Here is a 21,638-nt window from a genome sequence, read left to right as displayed (position 1 = left end):
ATGGTTTAAAATGGTAAAATGCAACCTTCTACCTAAACCATCCAAAGCCCTGCAACATAAAATCAAGCATCAATATTCTACAAAAGCCATGGCTCATAGCAAAACCACCTGAAAATTTTTTTCACTCATATCTGTACTTTTTAAAAAAATTTGTATTTCATGAACCAAAACCTTTTTGAAGTGTATAGGCTGCTAGTCCATATTGTATACATTGTCTCTCTAGCAATCCAGAACACATTTTCCTGAATGCTTGTGGTAGCAAAGAACACATTTCAGAAATATTTTCAAACTTCGCATTTTAAAAAACAATAAAGGGGGAACCCATGGAGTGAGCTCCAAATTCTGTAGTGTAATTTTCTACTCTCTTTGCACGAGTGGCTGTTAGTCACTGAAAAGTATGATGCTGCACCCCCTGCACACCACCTTTGGAGTCTTTGTGGTAAGCCATCTGTCACAATGGTTTTCAAAATCTCTTTCACCACCAACATCAGACAACATCTCCTGCAGTTTGCTAAAAACCAAATTTTGACTATTATCCAATTCTTTTCTTTAAATCATAAAACTAAATTGTTCAAAACCAAAACCAGGCTCTCCTCAGTGGAAGTGACACAAAGTAGGTGTTTTTTTCCTCTCCCCTCTGAAATATTTCTTGGGAAGACTACACACAAATACAGAAACAATGTATTTACCATACTCAGAACAGACCCAAAGCATATTTTGGTCACAGTAATACATATAAAAGAGCATATGAGAAAAATACAAGATTTTATCAAAGACGTTCATGTCAGATGTTTCCTAAAGAACATTTCAGTATATCAATAAACGAATCAATTATAATGCAGTTTCCAAATCTGTAAGTATTATTTATTTTGCTCACAATGTTTTTGTTCTATATCCATGTACAGGTTATATACACTACAAGGAATAATTCAAACCTCTGATGCAAAGTAATTGCAAATCTACATTTCCAATTGGAATACCAAAAAAAATCAATATCCTTTCATATTTGCCATTCAGAAACACCATCAGTGAAAGTTGTGTTTGTCAGTTTATCCTAGCTAGGTGACTAAAGGAACATTCAAAGGAAAACCATCTAACTTATCTTGATCTCCTCCCCTGTAACATCTAAATAAACCAGCCTATCACTGGACCAAAAAAATTGTATAACTCATAAATTAAAAATAAGAAATTAAATACAATACTTTGAACAAGGGATGTGCAGCAATTAGCTGACAAACTTGGAAATTCATTTCAGTTTTAAAATTTCTGGGGAAAGTATTATGAAGCTGATATTCAACAGAACAGTCTATCACAATCAAGCCCCAAAACAAAGTACTTTATAATTTTCTTGATTTATACTTGAAAAATATATATAAGGCAATGCAGTTACATTCTTTAGTGCAGAAGTTAAGCATTATCACTAGTTTCACAAGCTCTTCAGTGAGTGACACCAGAAAAAATGGTCTTAACACATATCAGAACCTTCTTTTTCTTTCTAATTGCAAAATTAAATATGAAGTTAATTCTCCATAGAAATGACAAAGACAATGCAAGTTCTAATAACTATCACAAAAATAATTACATTAATGTCATGGGTTCCTATATATGCTTGGTGTTACAGCTCTGCAGCATCTGTCTATAGACAGAAATTATTCCATCGTGGCCAGATCTGAGCAATTAATCCCAAGCTCTCAAAGGGTGGCTAGTGGGTGACTCAGAAGCTAGTTAGCCAACAAAGAGCATGGTAAAATTGCATGGGCACAGCTTAACAGTGCCTTGTTAATGCCACTAAACAGCTTCTAGCACATAAGCAGCTTGGTTAGTCATAGCTATCCTTATCCAGGGCAGCCTTGCACTGTGAAGGCATATGGCTAATGCTTCGTCAGTGCAAGTGATGTTGGCAATCTGTTTGATCTGTAATGTAAACTAAGAATGATAGTGAAGTTCTGATTTCAAAATGGCACTCAAAATTAAACTCATATTAGCCACACGGGTTTTCATAATGGAAGTACTATTAAAAGTTCTCAAGTGCTTTAACATTCTGCATGCATTTCTATGCAATACCAAACACGACTAGAAACAAGCATTTTGCAGCATCTCCTCATCTCCATAGGCTATTAATAATATGGTAAATTTATAAAATTGTGAAGATGCATATATAGAAAATAAATTCCAAGGGGAGCAAGTTAAACATTCCCTGAACTCCACAGTTGTATGGGAATTTTTTTGTGGGTTTCTTTTTTTTTTTCATTTGTTTGGTTTTTTTTTTTTTTTTTGTTAGTTTGGTTTTTGTTTTTTTTGTTTTCACTCTGAGAACACCTCTGCAGCTAATTTTTTTAGGGAATATCTCTAAGCCAAATGCTGTCTAAATAAGGGTCTAAATCAATAATCTGGCCAGTAGCTTACCTAATTAATATGTCCTCTGTGGTAAAGGGTGTTTGTTTCCTGGTGCTGAGATAGATATATCAGAGGAACATGAGCTAGTCACCCAAGATGCAAAGTGTTGTTGCAGTTTGGAAGCAGCACAACATTTTTGTTAAATACATAAGAAGCAGTCACTTGTTTTTCCCTTAAAAGCATGCCCTAAACAGCATTCAAGTGATTGCACTGGAGATAAATGTAAACACAGAAGAAGGTAGAAGAGAAACTTGGACTTACTCCCTCAGTACCAAATAAACACATTAACACAAGTCTAGTGATTACTTTCATAGCATCATTAAGTTTAGAAAACATCCCTGAGATCACTGAGACCAGCCTTTGACCAAACACCACCTTGTCAACTAAACCACAGCACTAAGTGCCACATCCAGTTGTTTCTTAAAACACTTCCACGGACGGTGACTCTACCACTTCCCTGAGCAGCCTGTTCCAACCCTTTCAGTGAAAAAATTCCTCCCGATGTCCAGCCTGAACCTTCCCTGGCACAGCTTGAGTCCATGCCCTCTTGTCCTGTCTCTGTCTGCCTGGGAGAAGAGGCCAACTTCTGTTGTGGTTTGGGTTGCTAGCCGGTGCTTCTTGACTACTTGAGGTCGTAGCAGGCAGCCACTGCAAACCTCCATCTTGCTAAACCCTCCTTGCGGGCAACTGTAGAGAATGGTAAATTCTCCCCTGAGCCTCCTGCTCTCCAGACTAAACCCAGCTCCCTCAGCTGCTCCTCACAGGACTCATTCTCCAGCCCCTTTCCCAGCTCCGCTGCCCTTCCCCAGACGGGCTCCAGCCCCTCGGTGTCTCCCCTGAGGTGATGGGCCCACAGCTGGGCACAGCTCTTGAGGTGTGGCCTCACCAGTGCTGAGTACAGGGGCACAATCACTGCTCCTGCTGGCCACACTATTCCTGATACAGGCCACGATGCCCCTGGCCTTCTTGGCCAAGTGGGCACACGCTGGCTCATGTTCAGCTGCTGTCAACCAGCACCTCAGGTCCTTTTCCACTGTGCAGTTTTCCAGACACTCTTCCCCAGCCAGCAGCACTGCAGGGGTTGATGCGACTCAAGTGCAGGATCCGGCACTCCACCATATTGAACCTTATTCCATTGGCCTCAGTTCATCAATCCAGCCTGGCCAGATCCCTCTGCAGAGTCTTCCTGTCCTCCAGCAGATCAACGCTCACATCTAACCTGAGAGTCTTTTGCAAATTTACTGGGGGAGCACTTTATCCCCTTGACAAGATCATCTATAAAGACAATAAACTGGACCAGGCCCAGTACTGGCCCCTGGGGGACCCCACTGGGGACCAGCTGCCTGCTGGATGCAGCAGCATTCCCCAAAGCTCGGGGCCCAGCTGTCCAGCCAGTTCTTAACCAAGCAAAGAGTGCACCTGTCCAAGCCATGGGCTGCCAGCTTCGCCAGGAGAATGCTGTAAAGTATTGAAGGCTTTACTGAAGTACAGAACTTTGGAATACCGGAATTCGCTTCAAAGGCTTCCACCTCCCCAGAAGAATTTCTTTGAACAATCTCTGGGACCTGGATCAGGAAACTCAGAAGCCTTTACTGCTCTTAATTCACCTTCCCTTTCAATTTACCTGAGATTGGTCCTATCTCTCAGAACAGTTTAAGAAGAATACAGGAAAGAAAAAAACACATTTAACATGACATTTTCATTGTCCTTATCCCTTATACTTCATGTCTGTGTTTCTCTAAGTTTAGAGCTCTATGATGCTTTTAAAAATGGGAAAACCAAGTTGCCTGACTCAGAACCCAACCCACATTTGCCAGATCTCAGGCCAGAGCCCTAACAAATTGGTTACTACATGTTTTGTAGTTTGCACTGCAGACCTGTTTTGTTTACGTGTTTAAATTTCCAGCTTTTACTCTGCAAACTAATGAATACTTGTGAAACCTTGGAACTTCTTACACTGCAATTTTGTTGGGTTTTGCCCAGTCATAGAAACTATTTGTCAAATACATCTGAGAGTCTAGACCATATTAAAAGAAGCCTGATTATTACTAACCCCAGCTTGCACAGTTGTCAAGACAACAGTGAATATCATCATTAACAGAAACTGTTTCTAGCAAACTGGAAATCACAGTTGAAGCTTCACTCCCTTGTTCATATTATCTAAAACCATATGCAAATATATGAATGCAAAAGAAAATTCTAAACGAACTTTGGTATCTTTTATACTGATTTAAACAGATAAGCAAACTTTCCCATTTCAAAGTACGAATAATTATGTTTCAATTTTCTTTTAATAACAAGAAGACTACACAAAAATACTCAGCTTTAATTTTGACTTGCAAAGCTTTCACACATACTGTGTTCATAAGACAGACCATCTCCATATCCACCTACGAGTAGGACCCATTTACGTATTAACACCTCACCAGCCTTGCTGATTGCTCACTGCCTTAACCCACCATGGCGGCTTACCAACTCACTTGGTAAGTAAGCAATTGCAACACTAGATTCAGAAAAAGTTTGGTTTGAAATGCTATGGCTTCATTTGTCTGACACCTGGCTCATACATGTACACTAGACACAGGTCTATCTAAAACACATAGTAACATATACGCAGTGTTCAAAAGCACTCTACCACCTACTGAGTGGTGACACTCCAAAGGGCCGGGCTGCTGTTGACAGGCTGGAGGAACAGGCCTACAGAAACCACATTAAAAAACATACAAACAAAAACCAACCAACCAACCAAACAAACCAACCCACCAAGAAACCCTGCCCCTGGGGAGGAACAACCCCAGGCACCAGTACAGGCTGCAAACGACCAGCTGGAAATCAGCTTTGCAGGAAAGACCCTGGAGGTCCTGAAGGACAAGATGAACCATGAGACTCGTTGCAGCAAAGGCCAGCAGCACCTGGGGCTGTGTCAGGTACAGCATTACTTGCAGGTTGAGAGTGGAAATTCTTCTCAGCTGCCCAGTACTGCTCTGGAGAGCTGTGTCCTGTGCAGGGTCGCCCAGGCCAAGGGAAACAGGGATGTACAGGAGAGAGCCCAGCAAAGGGGCACTGAGGTGATTAAGGGCCTGGAGTGTCTCTCGTACGAGGAGAGGCTGACAGACCTGGGGACACACAGAGCAGAGCAGAGAAGGCTCAGGGGGGAATCTTATCCAAATGTATAAATATCTGATGGGAGGAAATAAAGACAACAGAGCCAGATTGTTCTTAGCAGTCGTCAGCAAAAGGGCACGAAACAACAGGCACAAGCTGAAGCAGAATTATGTTAAAAAAAAAAAAAAAAACAAACGGGGGGGAGGGTGTTGGCAGCTTTTTTGTTTGAGTTTTGCTGTTGTTTAATGTGAGGATGTTTGCCTAGACAGTCTGTGAAACATCCATCCTGGAAGATATAAAAAAATCTTTGTTGGACATAGCCCTGAGCAACCTGCTCTACTTGACCCTGCTTTATGCTGGAAAGATGGAACAGATCAATGATCTCCAAAGAAGAGAATGCACAAGACAAGCCACATTAATGTGGGAAGAAAATACTTTCTGTGCAATTAATAAATGTTTTTTTTTTTAAATTAAGTAGTTTTGTATTTCATCTTTATCTGTCTTTTCTTTTTTAAATTTCCATTCTTGGGTGTGTTTTCTAATGCACATAAAATATTAGTATAGTGGCAATACATGTATAAATATACAAATATGGAGGATACATGCTCAAAAATATTTTGCTGGTATGCAATCAATAAAATGCAGAGACCACACATTTAGATCATCTTCAATCTCCCAATTTCATCAATTCTGATTATCTCTCGATGTTAACAATGAATTCCGGTACACAGAATGAACAGATTCAGCAGGAAAAAGAATTCCTGCCAGCTGATGTCTGCTGCTTTTTGAAATTTGTCATTTTTAAACCCAGTAACACACAAAACCTTATCTTAGTAATTTATTAATATCTGATTTGATATTAATAACTGAGTTTGGATTTCTGCCACACTTCTCCTAAAAGTTACCTTATAATTTGAGGGTGCAGAGGTATCATTATTTTTTGCTTAATTTTAAGACTCCTCAAGGCTACTCTACCCTACTTTTGCAGAAGAATGCTTACTGTAGCAGTCCACATTCTGGTTTCACCACCTATGAAAAGACTACCAGTGTCAGCACCCAGCTAAACCACTTCCTGCTCCTCAAATACTTATCCCTTCATAGCAGAAAAACCAGTCTAAAAGCTTCTTTAAAATTCTAGATGAAGCTTTACTGATGATTTGGATCTAGATTTTTCTCAGTGATTAAAAACAAATTGAGCATTGTTAACGAAATAGCAGTGCTCTTACTTATGCAACCTGGCATTATAGGTATATAGCTATATTTTTCTGCCAAGTTACTACATAAAATACCCAATAATTTATCATATACACATTCAAGGTAAGCAAGCAATAGCCTGTCCATTTATAAGCTCCAATTCAAAAAACTAATGGATTTTTATTGTTTACTTCATCTTTTCAGCTGCATTAAAATATAGTAATAAATAAAACATTTGGAGTACATTAACAGAATAAGCAAAACATTAACTGAATTGAATGCTTTATGGATTTTATGTGCAATCACAAGTAAATAAAATTCTTAGAATACCACCCTTTATATACTGAATAATGGCAAACTACTATCAGCTCATTATCTCATTCAAAATCTAAAATAAGTGTAAAGTAGAAGTAGAGAAAGTTCATAGGCTGTGTGATAATTTCAAAACCCTTCAAAAAGTTTATTTTGCATACATCTATATACACAAATAAGAAAGATAATTTTCATGTAGTCCTCAATTTGAATACTGAAGAGCTGGAAACAGAACAAGACCCTTCTTGGATATTAGTATTTGTTTATGCAGAGCACAGTGATACTAGAAGTGTATGAAACCCATATTAAATTGGCCATTTTTCTCAAAGATGAAGCTAAAATGGAAGGTCTCGTTCCAAACAGGAGCACTGGGAAAAAGTGTTCATTGTCTTTCTCATCTGGCAGACCAGTAGTACCACTCTGGGAAATCAGAGAGGATTTGGGCAGACTGCCCACTCAAGGCTCATCTGAGATCCACATATATCCACTTAGCTATCCAACTAGGATTTTTTTGTTGCTGTTGCTTTCATGCCCACATGATTTTAGTGCTTTTGTGCAATGTGCAACCCTCTCCACAAGCTTCTCTTACCCAAAGGAGGAAGGTACCTCATAATACTGAGGTCAGCAAATCTATGTCCTCCCATGCCTGGTCCAATGTCCATTCTTGTCATGGAAAGGAAAAGTGAACTTGAATCTACAAAAATGTACCATTTGAATTACATATGTACAGATAATCCTGGGATCCAAACAGAATAATGCAGCCACCCAGTAAATGAGGTGACTATACAGCAGTTGAAAGAACCATACAACCTAAAACAACAAGTGTCTTCTACACATATTTAAAAATATATGTACACCTACATGCAGATACCTTTCTAAATTAACATTTTTTACCTTTCATGTGGCACTCAAGTATGTTACAAACACACACAACAGTATAAATTTAGTAAGTCAGGTATTTTTTTTATCTCAAAATAAAAAAGCAACTAAGGAAACAACCAACCATATAATACTGACTGCAATTAAGAGAATTCCAGCACTGCACAATATCTGTCGCTCTTCACAATCAATATCTATTTCTCAGAATGGCTGTACACTAGCAGAAATAGCCAGGATACAAATTTATGAGATAGTAAAGTGCTTTTGCACAGCAAAGAATCACAAGAATCTTCTAAACAGGCTTTGTAACAGAAACATGACCTTTGAAATGCCAAAGCTCCCCCTGCTATTCAATGTTGATCACCGAAGAGGTGTCAGCTCCCAAGTTTTTAAAATATTATTCCTGCTGAGTCATGTATTGCAAAACGTCACAAACCTGAACACTGTTACAGGAAAGCAGCAACTTGAAATCCAATTTGTTAGAAATACTAAAGGTAGGTTTTTCATTTGCCAAAAATTCCCCTAATCTTTACTTTATATCACTTTCTATTTACTGATGCTACACGCAAGATTTACGTACACACATGACTCACCATACTGGGAGAAAACCCTAAACATATGAAGCAACACAAGCATAAACAAAAATCACTACTAGAAAGGTGAATGCCATTATTTTTAGTTATTTGCAGTTATTGGTGGCTGAAATGTTCAGAATACTTGTAGGTAAGAATACCTTTTCAAACAATCAGTGTACATGAGACGAGCATCGTGAACGTGTGTCATGCAAATCAAGTCATTCACACACATCCATAAATTTATATGGATAACGGATACAATCAAAGCAAATAGGTGTATTTATTTTTTCAAGTAGATTCTTAGGGGGATTGTTGTTGTTTTTACTTTTTACTGTACTGCTTCAAGTGTAAGAAGTTACCTGATATCAGGCAAATGAGATGAAGCACTATGTTTGCATCATTACATTTTACTATCCAATTTCAAAACCTTTAAAAGTGAAGCTTACATAATTTTCTGATTCACAGATAATACTATAAATAACATCTTCCTGATTATTCAGTGAGTTACTTTAGAAAAGCTGTCTTCAATTCTACCACCTTTCTGCATAGTAATCACTCCCTTTTCCAGGCACTATATCTGGCAGGACTTTGGAGTCCTGTACCAGATACACTGCAGTGCAAATAAAGATGGCAGAAAATTCATCTTCTGACTAATTTTAACCTCCTCTAATAAGTATTAAGTGCAACAATATGATGCTATTAAACAAAATATACATCTCTACAACACATAAAGGGCAAGACAGATTCTTACATTCCATTATCAAAACCAAAATCACATAATTTTTGTGATAGAATCAGAGTATACACAAACTACATACATAAAAATCAAATTCAATTTAAAGCAAATACAGGTTTGTTCAGACACCATTGTACAATTGCTTTAACACTTACAGAATTTAGATGAACAATATTTTCATTCACTCACAGTTTAGTATAAATATAAAGCAAGGCACCCCTTAAGCATTTTAAATAACAAATTAAACATTTACATTTTTTACTGTGCAGTCAGGCTTAACATTTATGCAGCTTCAAAACCAAAGTACAGCCTCAAGGGAAGCCTCTCCACTGACAAATTAATACCTTAGAGAATAGAGCTGAATGGTGGCAATGAACTCATTTGTTCCCCCAATAATGAAGAATGACTCTTTCTTTACCACATCTGTGACTGTTGCTATGGTGACCCAGACTTACCTCATTGCTTCTCGAAGTGCTCCTCGCTCACTAAGAGTCGTGTGCTTGATGTCATCAAAATTATTTTCCAGTTTCTCACAGTTCTGCAACAAATGGACATATCCATGTGAGGCTCTTAAACAGTTCATTGTACATGTATTAACAGTATTCAGCATCACGCAAACAAAACTGATTTATATTATGTTACCTCAAATTATGCATTCTGTTTTAATTACATGGAAGTCATTAAAAAGACATTGAGAACTCAGAATTAAAGTAAACATGAATCTTATTATATGGTTGTCATGGAAATCATCTTATAAATTTTCCATAATGAAATTTATAGAATTTTTACTTTATATTCTTTATTTTTTTTTCATTTATCTCTGTGTGCTACTACTTTTCATTTATCTCTGCAATGCTACTATAGCACACAGACAGGAGAACAGAAACCTAAATGAGCATTTTTATTATTATTATTATTATTATTATTATAGAAGTTATAAATTTTGTCCCAATATAATAGGCAGTGTTGTTGGAACAAACCAGTCATAATTCCTATTTAACTTAATTTTTAAAACATAACAGAAATTGAAAAGCCTAATTGTTTACAGACACCTTAACCACAAGGTTTCTTCCAGATTAGAGCTCACCATTATTTCTAAAAGTAATATGAAACCAACAATTTTGTCACAATAAATGAAGTAAAACTTTGTTGTATTCTGTAAATTATTACTAAATGTATGACTAGTTCCATTACTTCAGAGCACTGATGCTTCTCTTCTGCTGCCACAAAGACAGTAAAATTGATTCAGAAGATGCTAGGAAGTGCAGTAATTTGTGTCTGCACAAAGTGAGTCTGAAATGCCAGCGAACAATAATTCTCTAATCATCTGCATCTTCCATAGGATTTTTATATTCTCTTGAGGTTTCATCAATACAGGAGGCTTTTAGGTTATCCCTGTTCTCCCCAACAACTTTTTCCAATACCAAAAGTTACCTCTGGGAGGCATAATTTTGCCACATGGGTTTAAAAGAAACAAGTTGCTAGCAAAACAGTTCCTATTGCTAACAACCTCGAAGGCAGGATTGCCAGGCTCTATATGTAGCCATAATTTTAAAGAAATTATGGGTGCTATTATTTGGTCATATTGCTTTCACAGTATTTAATAAGTGAATTAATTTTAAGACCACATCTTAAAACTGGTTACACTAAAGACAATAAGAGTTATCTATTGTTTTTTTTCTTATTTGCATTGATTCTTTATTTTTATAATTACATTCAATCGGAGGTTATAAAAGCATTACTGAAAAAAAATTATTAGATTCTTATAAATGACCTAGCAAGATATTTTTGCTTGTCCAATTAAGATTTAAACTATCATTATTTTTAGATATGATTATAGATCTTTTAATACAAAGTTTTAATGCTTTAACAATACATTTCTGAGCAGAAAAATGAACAGAGCTATACATATTTGGATGTTTTGACATCTTTTTTCTCCTTTGTAAAAACTACACATATCACAGTAAGTCTTGTCCCACAGTTAAAGTGATTTGTTTGTTTATGTTACAATCAGTTGTCCTTTGCATAGCAAAATCCTACTCGATGAGTCCAAGGGATTGCAAAAGAAATATGGAAGCTGGACAATGAAGTATTCCATTAATCAGATCAGCATACACTGACCTTCAGCTTCAAGCACATACAGGCAGGTTAGTCATTTAAAATATATAAAAGAAATCTAAATCAACAATAATAATTAATGAAGGATTCTCGATTCATCAATACTAAGAAGCAAGTACCTGTGCAAGCAAAATTAAACCTCCCATCCTTCAGGAAAATAGAAGCCAGAGGAAATATAATTTGGAATACTGCTCCAAGAGCCTTTGTTTTACCAGTCCTGTGTTACCAGCACCTCACGATAGTTTCAAAAAATCTAAGCATCACACAACTCATTCTTGACCTTGTGATATAAAGCATGTAAAAATAACAGACTATCCAAAGCACACAGATTTTTATCAAGCACAACTAACTCATCTCAAGATTGTACAAGTTAAAATAATTGGTCCTATCCATATAGAAAATGCTGAAATAAGTTCAGTTGCTATTTGTCTATATAGACCATACTGTGTTAATTGGCTGAAGGACAACAAAGGTGGCCCATATCTCAAGAAAATGCTGTGATCATTTAGCCTTACAAAAAAATACTCCATCTCAATTATACACCCAATATAAAAATGACCAGATAACCCAGAACAAAAAAAAAAAAAAAAAAAAAAAAAAAGAATAAAAAAATTACAGACTCAAAGAATAGATGCTGTACCAATTCACTTGGCAAGAAGATGAACTTACTTCTACCATTTCTGAGAATTGTTTCTGGACAATATCTTTTTCAGCTACTTTCAGCTACTTTCAGCCAAATAGCTCTCATGTAAGGTACAGTAGTTGGAGAACAAACCACAGAGTCATTAGAAGAAAATGAGCTAAAAACTGAGCCAGAAGCAAACTCATGAAGGAGAATGACCATGTCATCAGTTATTGCATTTGTACTGAACAGGAGAGTAAGCAACTGCTGATCATACCCACTGCTTTTCCACTCATGCAAGCATGCTTGATCATCTCAGAGGAAGGAGAAAAGGGTGTCTGAAATATAAATGTAGCTACAGGTGCATAGATGGCAATTCACGTGTCTGAGTGTCAGCTCACATGCAATATTGTAGATCATCTGAAAGGATATCAGTTTCTGAGAAAGACTTGAAATGAAACTGTAAGCATGACAATACTCCGAAGAATATGTCTGGAAAATGAGGAAACTTCAGCAGACCATGACCAGGGTGAGTTTTACATTCTGAAGTATTAAATCAGTAGCAAAAACTGAGTGCATTCTCTTATCCATGCTACCAAATAATTCATATGTATAAGCATATTGCATATGCATATTGCATAGTGTATTTTGGCCCATAGTATGTCACAATACATTTAAGTCTAATGAGCAATTCAAGTCCAAGGTGCTTCATTTTTAGCAGCAGCTAAAGTAAAAAAATCAAAATGCAAGCAATGAAAAAATTGCTTTTGGTGGCTCACTGCCTAGTGATTTTTTGTGGGTATGGATACAGTCTAGAAGTTTTAACTCTCTGATTCAATAATTATATAGCAGTCTATATGTTATTGCTGTTGGCAGATCTATAGTTCTGCACGATACTAAATTAAATATCACCCTTGAGAAGTCTAGGAGGAAGAAAAAGAACAGAGTTGCAATTAGGGACATGGTCATCATAAGTCAAAACACCATTACATAGAAAAAGCCATGCAAGTCTAAATACTGCTTCTTATAGGATTCTATGATAAATACTGGGAATTTTTTAGTGTACTAAAAAGCAAGAGCAGGAAGCAAGTATTTATATTTTATCTATAAATAAGTGGCTTATTTATCATATGAGATCTTAAGCTTCATAACTAGTTAAAAATGGAGATGTGGTCTGGATATTCACAACTATCTGTGGCATGACACACAGCAGATTGGTAAAATGTATAACCATAAATGAGAAAGATGAATAATGAGTGTATGAAGATGAGGAAGAAGGAAGATTAATGAACAAGTTGAAATGCCTTTCCTCTCATAACCATGAAAATATGACTTTTCCCTGCTACAACTTATTTCTGTTAATAAAATAAACTGCAAGCTTTGGGAGCAAAGACTATGTGCTCACAATTCTGTATTTTCAGTTATTTTAAGTGACAAGTCCAAAGTACTCTGACACTGGTTGAAGAAACCATCTAGCTCAAGGATGAATAGAAATAAAGAAACCCTCAAGTTTTAAATAAAAACCTAGGATATTCTGGCAAAAGTGAAGTCACACTTTTTAAAACCCATCTCTCAACGTTCATCAGCTTAGCTTTCTTGCCTGTGTTTTTGTCTTGGATGAAAAAGGCCTCTTTGTTGACTTATTGGAAAGGGAATTCTTCATTTGTCCCCTTGAGTCAAATGAACTTGGCAGAAGTAGCTCAGAAACCAACAGCAGTCTATTGCCTGGTGTCACCACTGAGGATGTCCCTAAATGACAAAAGCACTGCTGCTTCTGCTTTGCCACAGCAGGAGTAAGAGTCAGTCTTGGAAGACCATAACTCAAACTTGCCCATTCTGTGATATAGTAGGGATAAATATGACCACACTCCCATTGAAATCAACCATAAATCTTCCAAGCATCAAAACAAGAGTGGAATCACATTAAGCCATACCCTGCTACTTTAAATCTATCCTGAAATACTTCACAGAAGACTTTCAAAATTACAGATAATTTCTCTACACACATTTTGAGATAGTTAAGAAATAAAAATCTTTTGTACTGACAACAGTGTAAGACCTATTCTAAGGCAGCCTGCACCATTGAAGTTGAGTAGATTGCTTATCCTTGTTGATACACTGCCAAATTAAAAGCCCTACTTGAAATACCATCTCTCTTATGTGAAAGAGGTTTTTAAGGTTAGTACTACGATTGCTGAATTCTCAGAATTCATTGCTTCGGCATGGTTTTAGAAAATTTTCTTAGAAAGTTTGAATAAATCTCACACTTTCAATGTCAAACTTCCTGAGTATTAAAGATAAGGAATGTACAGCAATTGAAAGACAGAAGAGCTCTTACCTATTCAGTTCAAATTTACTATTACTACTAATGCTAAAACAAATCCATTTTTCCCATTTTCTTCTTTATAATCCATAAGAAAGGTTCCAAGAGTATGTTGTGTCAGTTTCCTACTGTTTAAGCAGACAAATTTAATTTATTAATTTATTAAGTGTATTTGTACCTAGATTTCTGAGTCCTTAAAATGAGACAACCTGGTCCAAATTCTGAAGGATTCACTAGCTCACTCCGATATATTAACTCATTATGTTTAAGGAGGTAGGTTCCAAGAACAGATTACCAAAACTATTGAGGACCTACAAAATCTACTGTAAATATCTACATCCAGGACAGATTCAGCAGAAAGATTCTCAAATTTTGGCCCAAAAGGTCCTTAAAACGTCAAATTCCACACATGCTACAAGGGTGACCACATCAGCTAGCTCTTTTGAAAATGTTGGCCATACTGTACAAGTGACCTCCTTTAACAAAATAGTAACAAAAAAGCTGACTATTTTGGGGGGACTGTGTAAAAAAGTGTAAAACACTGGTTTTCATATTGATCTTCTTATTGATAGATATGAAGTGTTAACACAAATAATCACTTATTCCAGAAATGTGAATTATTTCATCGGCAGAAAACTTCAGAAAAAACAAACTTGTGGTTTATAAACCTAAAGCAAAACTATAGTAGTAATCCAAACTGTAATATATTGCTGCAAGGATAATTATTAAGGGAAAACACAGCTGACATTTTCTGATTTATGCACACAATCAGAGATGGAGTCCAAGGACTGACATAATTATCTTCATGCTAACAATTTTTGTAAATCTCTTGACAGAATTTTAGCTAATTTTAAAATGCCTTCTGAAGATTAGCACTTAAAACTGTTGGGGAAAATAGCACAATTTATTAGCAAGGGTATAATTGTAAACCTTCCAAATACTCGTTGTGAATATCATTTAGACAGTAACTCCTGCTTTAGCAGCTGGTATATAAGACTCCAGTTTATGGAATCTTGAAACAACAGAGAGAGTAGAATCTAATTAAACAGGATTACATGCCAAAGAAAAATATTAAAAACAGACTAATAGTCAATTGTTATGAATTTGAAATAGCACATCTTCTTTTGATATGAACTATGCTTTATTTCAATGAAACCTAAATATTCTTAGCAGACTCCTCTCTTGATTTGGAACAGACTGTCTTTCTACACTGAAACAACACAAAAAGCTAAATGATTCCATTGATCTTCTCTCAATGACTTAAGCTCCCATCTGCTATAGGGTAAAATGACTTACATATATTGCATTTATTCTAATGTTATTCAAGAGCCAATAGCTGTATTCCATACTGGAAGCCTCCTGAAACTGTCTTCATACTGAGCAACTAAACAAAACTGTTGTCATTTGCCAGAGGGCCTTACCTTAAGAGCAATCTTAAAAACTAAACACATAAAAGGACTGTTTGATCATATCTGTAACATATTATTATCTTTGCAATGTCTGCTTACTAAATTCCTTCTTCCTATTTGCTGTGACTCATTCTGAAGTGGTTCTTTTTCCAAAAAGGGGGAAAGAACAGCTTTAAACTGCTAACTGACCAGGTGAACACAAAGGAAAAACAGATCTTTAAAAAAAAAAATTTAAAGTACATACATACTCCTAATATCTGCAGAAAGTATATTGAGCCCTCAGTTATTTTCATTACGTTTGACTGCATGCCATTCATAATACATGAACAGTTGTTATAACATTTTTTTCCTTACGTGATACAGCCACATTGTCCAGACAAGTTCTTAGGAAAGTATAGATATTAGTACATCCCAAAAAGCAGAATTCCAAAAGAAAGCTAACCTAAGTGTTAGTAATCAAATAAGAATCAATAGAAAAATCATTACATAGAATTGTGGGATGCTTTAATCAATGCCTTACTAGCATAACCATGTTAATTTTCTCAAGATTTTTTTTTAGCAGTATATTAATTTAAGGCACTAAAAATAGCACACATGAAAACTCAAGAACAAGTATCACATTTTCTCCACAAACAGGAATATATTGCTAATACAGGATTGATACCAGGAAATACTGATGCATGTTCTGTTTTCTGAAATTGCAAGTGTAGGGTTTTGGTAATAATTATTACAGAAATACTATAGTTAAAGCAACTGTAAGTTCTTAAATGAAAGCAGACAATTTTGGATTTTTTTAACTTTTCCCAGTTTAAAGTATGGCACATTTAATCCTTAAAGACAGGTAATCATATAGAAGTTAATTACTTGTTAAACATAGTTAACACTTTAGTTTGCAATTTTACTGGGGCTGTGAAAGATGTTCAGTGCAGAGACGTCATTCTGCTAAGTTCCTTTTCATGCTGTTTCACGCAGAAATTTCAAGTGGCAAATTTATCACAGCCTTCATGTTCACATAAGGATATGGTATCTTGCTTGAATTCAACCTGCTGTTGTCAGAGCAGATGCAGACACCAGGTGTTTTGGCAATGGATAACACATCAGATAGTAGTGATACACGGAGGGTGAGAGAAAACATTCTGAAAGGACCAAGCACGCAACACAAAAAATAGTAGACCAAGGAACTCAAAAGAATAAAGAGCTACAAAAGATATGCAAGAAACCAGAGGCACAGCTGGAAATAATAATGGAGCAGAGAACACAGGTGATGCCACTAACTAGATAGGGCAATTTATAATGCTCCTTTCTCTTGTGACTCAGCTTTAAAAGACCGAAAAAAGTTCAGGGAAGGAAAAAAAAGAAAACGGAAAACCTTTGCCTCCCACATTTCTCTTTCTCTTTGCAAAATAAATGTTAAACTTAATCAGCAGATGAATGAGAAGATTGGCAACAAACTACTGGTCCCCCTGCATCTGAAGGGACAGTTGCAAGACTGCTTCCCTTTATGGGACAGGGTTCTGTAGCAGGGAACAATACACATCATGAATATCAAAAGCTTCATCTAAATACTGTTTCTTTTTTAATGTGGTTGTAGTCCTGCTTTTTCCTCTTGGAGAGCCTGGTATTCTTAACATGAATTTTCAATCTAATTCTTTAAGAGCATTAAGTTTAAATAAAGAGACACAGGCTCTTCACAGAATTTCTAAATATACTATTTCTACTCAATAGTGAAAATACAACTAATGAATAAGAAAAAAAAAATCCCAAATGCTATACTCCCTTCTCCTCCTATTACTTTCACATATCTCAACCCTGCTTGCTCTTCCCCTGGGATTCTTTACTCTGCTTAGGTAAATATTCCCTTGATTCATTGAGATTAAATAAAATGAGACTATGCAGGTAAAGACCAGACTCATATTGAGAATTAACATTTACAGAGCTCATAACCTGGGAAAAAAGGAAGAATCTTTAAAATGTAGGTAGAACTGTACTCCTACGGAACAGATTATGTTCTTGACCTTCAACAAAGACTATAAGGAAAAACATACCCAAAAGCCCTTGCTCTTTTAGAACAAAAATGATCAAGAATTAAAGGAATTAACCCCACATATTTGAGAGTACTAACTTAGAGCATAATTCTTATTTTTCATGCATAGCTAAAGAATTATCTAATATGAAAGTTTTTTTTTTTTAATTAAATTTACAATTAAATGCCTAAACACCATCCTGAAACAGTATGGTCCTGCCTTATGTAGTGGAATAAAAGCAAATTATATGTAACAAGCTTGCTTCCTCAGCCCAGAATGCCACCACTCATCTCCTACATTGCACATTTTCTTGTCCAACAGCAGTATTTTTCAGACAGGCCATGACAAAACATTTTCTTTCATTGTGCTGTTGCCTCAGTATTTAAAAAAGTAAATAAATTTTTTCCCAACCAGTTCTGCAGAAGCTAAACTGCTTCAACTATTTCTCATGGTTTCACATAAGATTCTTGACAAAAAACCTGGGTGTGAGAGGGGTAGAGTTAATTTTCTTCATAGCAGATGCTCTGGGGCTGTGTTTTGGGTTTGTGCTGAAAACAGTGTTGATAACACAGGGACGTTTTAGCTATTTTTGAGCAGCAATTACTCAGCATCAAGACCCCAAGCGAGGAGGCTGGGAGTGCACAAGGATTTGGGAGGGGACACAGCCAGGACAGCTGAGCTGCCTTAGCTGACCAGAGGCATATCCCAGACCATATGGAGTCATGCTCAGCACATAAAGCTGGGGCAAAGAGAAGGAGGGAGGTCCAGAGTGGTTACTCTCTGCCATATGATTTAGTGGGCATGGCGGTATGTAGCTGAAGGTTGGAGTTGATCAACTTGGAGATCTTTTCCAACTTTAATGATTCTGTGATGGTGTTTATCTTCCCAAGTCCCCATTATGTGCAATGGAGCCTGGCTTTCCTGGAGGTGGCTGAACACCTGCCTGCCACAGGAAGTACTGAATGAATTCCTTGCTTTGCTTGCATGTGCAGCTTTTGCTTTACCTACTAAACTGTCTGTGTCTCAACCCAGAAGTTTTCTCACTTTTACCCTTCTGATTGTCTCCCCCATCCCACTGGGGGCTGAGCAAGTGGCTGTAGTGCTTAGCTGCTATCTGGGTTTAAACCACAACAGTGAGGTCATACCAAGGTCCTTGTCTCCTAACCTTAGAGATCACATCTTAGATCATGTCTTTCTATTGGCAGTTATAGAAACACATGCACCACCCCCTTCCAGGTACTACTTACAAAATTGTGTGCTCCTAATTCTCTCCAATATCTAAAAGACTTCCATAAAATAGTATTTAATATGAATTTATAGAAGAGAAATTACAGCCTATTTTTTTTTCTGAAGATATGTGATTTGTCAACTCACTTATATATCTTTCCCTGGCATGTCTTCTGTCACCTTCGGAGACTTCTGAGTTAACATACAGTTAACAACTTAAGAGCTGAGGTAACATTTTGTTGGGTGTTTGCATATAGTGCCCATAGTTCATAAATGAACTCCATACTTTAGTATTATTATTTAATAATTATTTAATTAACTGTCTGGTAGAAGGAGCAGGAAAAATCCCATCCTCTGTCTGCTTGGCTAAGGAGAAGAAAACAGCAACATGTGAAATACTTCAGTGTTGTGACTGAAACAATTCCACAAAAAATATTACTAAGATATCATCAGGTATCTGACCAGGTGAATTATCCTGAGGAGAGTATATATACTTATATTCTGGGTTACTGTGTTATCTAAACTTAGCATCAGTATCACATTGCTACTTAAGTAGCAATGCCTTATATAGTGGCAATGAAACAAAGTAAAATATGAAACTGAGACTAAATTTCCTCAGAGGAATAATTAGAAATACTCAATTCACTTGAGAAGTATCTATCCAAGTGAAAGAAATAAGTACTAGAAAAAAGACAGTAAACCATTGTATCAAGACCTTGGTGTAGTTTTGTTACATGCTGACATTGGTTTTCAGATTTTCCATCATTGTCATAGCTAATGAAAACCTGAAGAATAAAAATAGTAATAATTAAATAACTGTATAATAAAAATAGTAATAATAATCTGAAGTTCACTCACGAAGTATGGACACCATATGCAAACACCCAAGAAAATGTTACCTCAGCTCTTAAGTTTTTAACTGTATGTTAACTCTGAAGTAACTGTAGGTGACAGGAGACATGCCGGGAGAAGATACATAAGTGAGGTGACAAATCACATATCTTCAGAAAAAAAAAAATAGGCTGGAATTTCTCTTCTATTTCCATTTTCTTTGAAATTCAAAACACATGTCCTTGTGCTGAGATGTCCAGAAAAGCCAAGTATTTAAGCACATTTTATATTAATTGCCATCTAAAATAGCTAAATCAGCTATTCTGATTTAGAATTTTCTAAAATCTTCTGTTTTCAAAATACCATATAGAAAAAAGATTGTGCAAAACCTACTATAATTACATGCATCCCTTACCGTGCTTAGCAATGACTGGTATCTCAAACCTTATTGCAAAAGACACAGTAAGACAGCAACCTCAGATTCTGTAATATACACAGAGTCAGAAAAAATAAATGGAAGTGCAAAATATAAAAAGGAAAGCATGAATAAGAATGCAGAAAGACTTACAAAGCTGTTTAATAGTCAACACAACTACCTATTTTTAAATATCATGCATCAAGCCAAGTTAGTCAAAACAAAAGCTTACACTCACTGCTAAGAAGGTGGAAAGTTAAGTCTTGGTGGGGACAGTGTGAGAAAGAAACAACAAAGTAGAACAGTATAAACACTTAAAATTCCTTTTCCCTCTCAAGAAAAAAAATTCAGAAAAATCAGAGGTATGAGGCTATTACAATGGTTGCAGATCCTATGAAGTTATCACCATCTGTTGTGCCATGTATTTACAGACATACAGGCATAACCAAAAATCAGGGAAAACTGCTCAAGTAAGTGCAAACTTCTTTGAAGATACAATGCATGTTTAACAAGCTTTAGAATCTTCCAAAAGAAATTTCAGAAAATAAGTGGTATTATTTTCTGTAAGAAATCACATGAAAAACTTTCCTATACACAGAAATGAACAGGGCTCATGTGTAGCTACATCCTTCAGCAAGGCATTCAAAAGAGCATTAAGAGAATGCTGCTGTAATGCTGCTTGTTTATTCACATGTAGCTTGAGAACAGCATCCAGGATAAATATATTGCCTGAGGTCTCAGTTCCATTTACAGTGTTAGAGAGAAGAGCACTAACTACTCAATACCTCACTATGGCACTATGCACTCTTCTGGTTCTGTATCTCATTTACTGTCTTCTTTGTAAGGTTTCTACTTCTTTGGAAGCTTTCATGTCTCAATCTGAGCAGTCTTCTTCTCCCAGAACCTTCTGGCCTGCCTTCAGGCAGCTCAGGCTGCTGTATTCCCCTTCTTGTTGGTCTCTTGAAAATTGTTATGTTCAAGTTGAGGTGAACAATACAAATATGCCTCAAAGCACCAGCCAAGCACCTTCCCAGCAATTCCCAAGCAATCAGGGCCATACAGAGCCAAGATACACCAGAAAGGACTGCAGTGCAAGACTCCTAAATTTGAATTTGGCTTAGTACTGTTTGGAGGAGTCTAATTCGGGTCCCACAAACAGTGCTCAAGACATTTGGGCCAGGTAGCACAGCTCCTGAGCTAATTAAATGGGTCTCTCAGCTGGCTCTGGCACAGAATTTTCCTCACATTGCTATGCTATTCAAGCCTATAAATGGCTCCAACTATTGCAAGTGAAGGCCTTTTAGGTCCCTGAACACTGCACAGGAGAGCCCTGCCCCTGCTTATCATGTTTAACTCAGAGAGTATGAACAACCCACTCACTCTGTGCAACCAGTGCTTGACCTAGCACCCTTGGTATAATCAGCCACATTCTTTCAATAAAATGCAATAACCTAGTTTTGAAAATGCTATT

At 36.6% G+C, this 21,638-nt stretch overlaps 1 protein-coding gene across 6 annotated transcripts in view; it reads right to left on the bottom strand.

Annotated features, from left to right (window-relative positions):
• DPYD (dihydropyrimidine dehydrogenase) overlaps positions 1–21,638 on the bottom strand; it is a 340,814-nt gene that overhangs the window by 283,886 nt on the left and 35,290 nt on the right. For all 6 annotated transcript variants that reach the window (XM_068199754.1, XM_068199757.1, XM_068199759.1 and 3 more), the window contains exon 3: positions 9,654–9,736. In XM_068199754.1, the coding sequence (XP_068055855.1) occupies positions 9,654–9,736 (83 nt within the window). The remainder of the gene's footprint in view (positions 1–9,653; positions 9,737–21,638) is intronic.

This window comes from Anomalospiza imberbis, chromosome 9, assembly GCF_031753505.1.
Source record: "Anomalospiza imberbis isolate Cuckoo-Finch-1a 21T00152 chromosome 9, ASM3175350v1, whole genome shotgun sequence".
NCBI classification, from domain to species: domain Eukaryota; kingdom Metazoa; phylum Chordata; class Aves; order Passeriformes; family Viduidae; genus Anomalospiza; species Anomalospiza imberbis.
Note: the sequence above shows the minus strand (reverse complement) of the source record. Positions and strands in the feature narration are given on the sequence as shown.